The following is a 1,860-nucleotide window of genomic DNA, read 5'->3' on the forward strand; positions in this document are numbered from 1 at the left end:
GCAACTGTAACTGCATACCCAGCGCAATGACTATACCCCATTGCACTGAGCTGTGACTGCTTCCCTATAAATTACCCTAAATCCTAGGTGGAACACTAGTTTCAAAAATTAAAAATTTTCGAAATTTCCGTGCTGTACTTTCTCAGCTCGCAATACTCGTGGGAAAAATTAAAGAACAATATTTAACAGAAACTTCACTCCCGGACCAAGGCTATACATCAGACGTCAGTCCGACTTTGTCAGCAGTCTGCAGGGCGATTGCAGTCTGCGGCAGAGCCATTGGACACGCGCAAGGAGACGTAGCGGTATAGTCCGAAGCAATTGCACCCCCAAATCTGTCTGCTTAGCAAAAGCTCCACATTAGTATTTAGTCGAATTTTCGTCGAGTTCAGCTGTTAACGACGTGGGGTCCGAAGTATTTTCGGTTTAAGACACTGATAGCACGCTTTTCTTGGGCTCTGTTAGTGTGTGCTCTACAGCGCGAGTGCTAACCGAAGTCGACACAGTAGTGCAAGCGGTAAATCTAAATACCACTTCAGGCTTCATTCATTTCACTGCCAGAGAAAGCAATGTTTTCCTGACAGCGCAATACCTGTTTTCACTTTGACGAAACGTAAGCTTTCGTGCTGGCAAAACGGTTACACAGATGCTTATACATGAGTATAAGCAAAGGAGTCTAATAACGGAATAAGTATGCGAGATTCTGAACCATCTACTTAAAGTGCATACATAAGTCCTCAGAAGGCCATTACTGTACCCGTTACAACAAGGGAAAAATCAGCCCTTAGTTCGGTCACACTGGGTGGTACAATTTTTGAATACCCTGATGCCGCCAAGTGTCTATGGAACAGGCTAGATAAGAAATTTGATAGGAACTACCATCTTGAGAGAATTATTCCTAAAGCCACACTGGGCATGGCATGGAATGTTGAATTGGAGTTTTTGGAAGAAAGTGGGGTCAGAAATCAAGGCTGGTATAGCTGGATAGGTGGTCCATCGGAGAATGTCTTATGCATCCGTAGTATGATGGCAGAAGACACTAATAAAAATATGCCTTTAAAAGCTCTCGCAATATTGCGAAGTGCTAAAGCTGGGATCACACGATTTGTACATTTATACAGATTTGTCCATTTTCACCGTTACGGATTGTTTGGAAAGTTGTTATTGAGCTGATCTCATTCTATTTAAAAGTTTCTAGACAACACCACTCTGTGACTGCCAAATGTACAAATATATAAATCGTGTGATCTTTACTTAATAGAGCGATTTCCATATTTTCAAGTGAACTCTTAATTATTGAGTACAAAGAATGTCGAGCCGTTTCCGTGGTTCTAACTTTACAGTTTGTTAAATGGCAATTAGATGCAATTTTTAATTGAAATATTTTTGAATAGCTGGCATTTAGTTTTGATAAGCTTTTTATTTAATTGTATGGCCAAGTTTAACTGTTATTACTGGACTAAAAAATCCGCGTTTAACGTTTATTTTATTTAAAATAAACAGAAAACCCGAAAAAATAATTTCTTTCTAATGACTTGTACAATATATGTTATAAAGCTCCGAATCCCTTCTTTAATCTGTGCGCCTCCATATAAAACTTGAAACAGCTTCTCCCGCACAAGGTGTGTAGGTGGGAACTGATTTAAGCATACAAAAACCTAGTACTTACGTCCTAGCTAACTGGATAGAAATATCCAGCAGCAATTCACCGACCGTAGCCAATTCATCCGCCTTCCAATCGCCCTTCGGTTGCGCCACATCTAAAATTGTGAATTAATTTTACTTTAGCTATTTATTGTGGGAGATGTGGGAGATCATTAGTTACTTATTTATATAGCATGTAAGTAGTACTCACGTATT

General features: G+C 39.6%; 1 protein-coding gene across 1 annotated transcript in view; it reads right to left on the reverse strand.

The window, feature by feature from the left end:
* The window catches only part of LOC118737443 (peroxidase), a 100,630-nt gene that overhangs the window by 22,012 nt on the left and 76,758 nt on the right, over window positions 1–1,860 (reverse strand). Inside the window, exon 4 of the mRNA XM_036467938.1 lies at window positions 1,670–1,760. Within this exon, the coding sequence (XP_036323831.1) occupies window positions 1,670–1,760 (91 nt within the window). The remainder of the gene's footprint in view (window positions 1–1,669; window positions 1,761–1,860) is intronic.

This window comes from Rhagoletis pomonella, unplaced genomic scaffold (assembly GCF_013731165.1).
Source record: "Rhagoletis pomonella isolate Grant_MI unplaced genomic scaffold, Rhpom_1.0 Rhpom_scaffold_00004, whole genome shotgun sequence".
NCBI lineage: Eukaryota > Metazoa > Arthropoda > Insecta > Diptera > Tephritidae > Rhagoletis > Rhagoletis pomonella.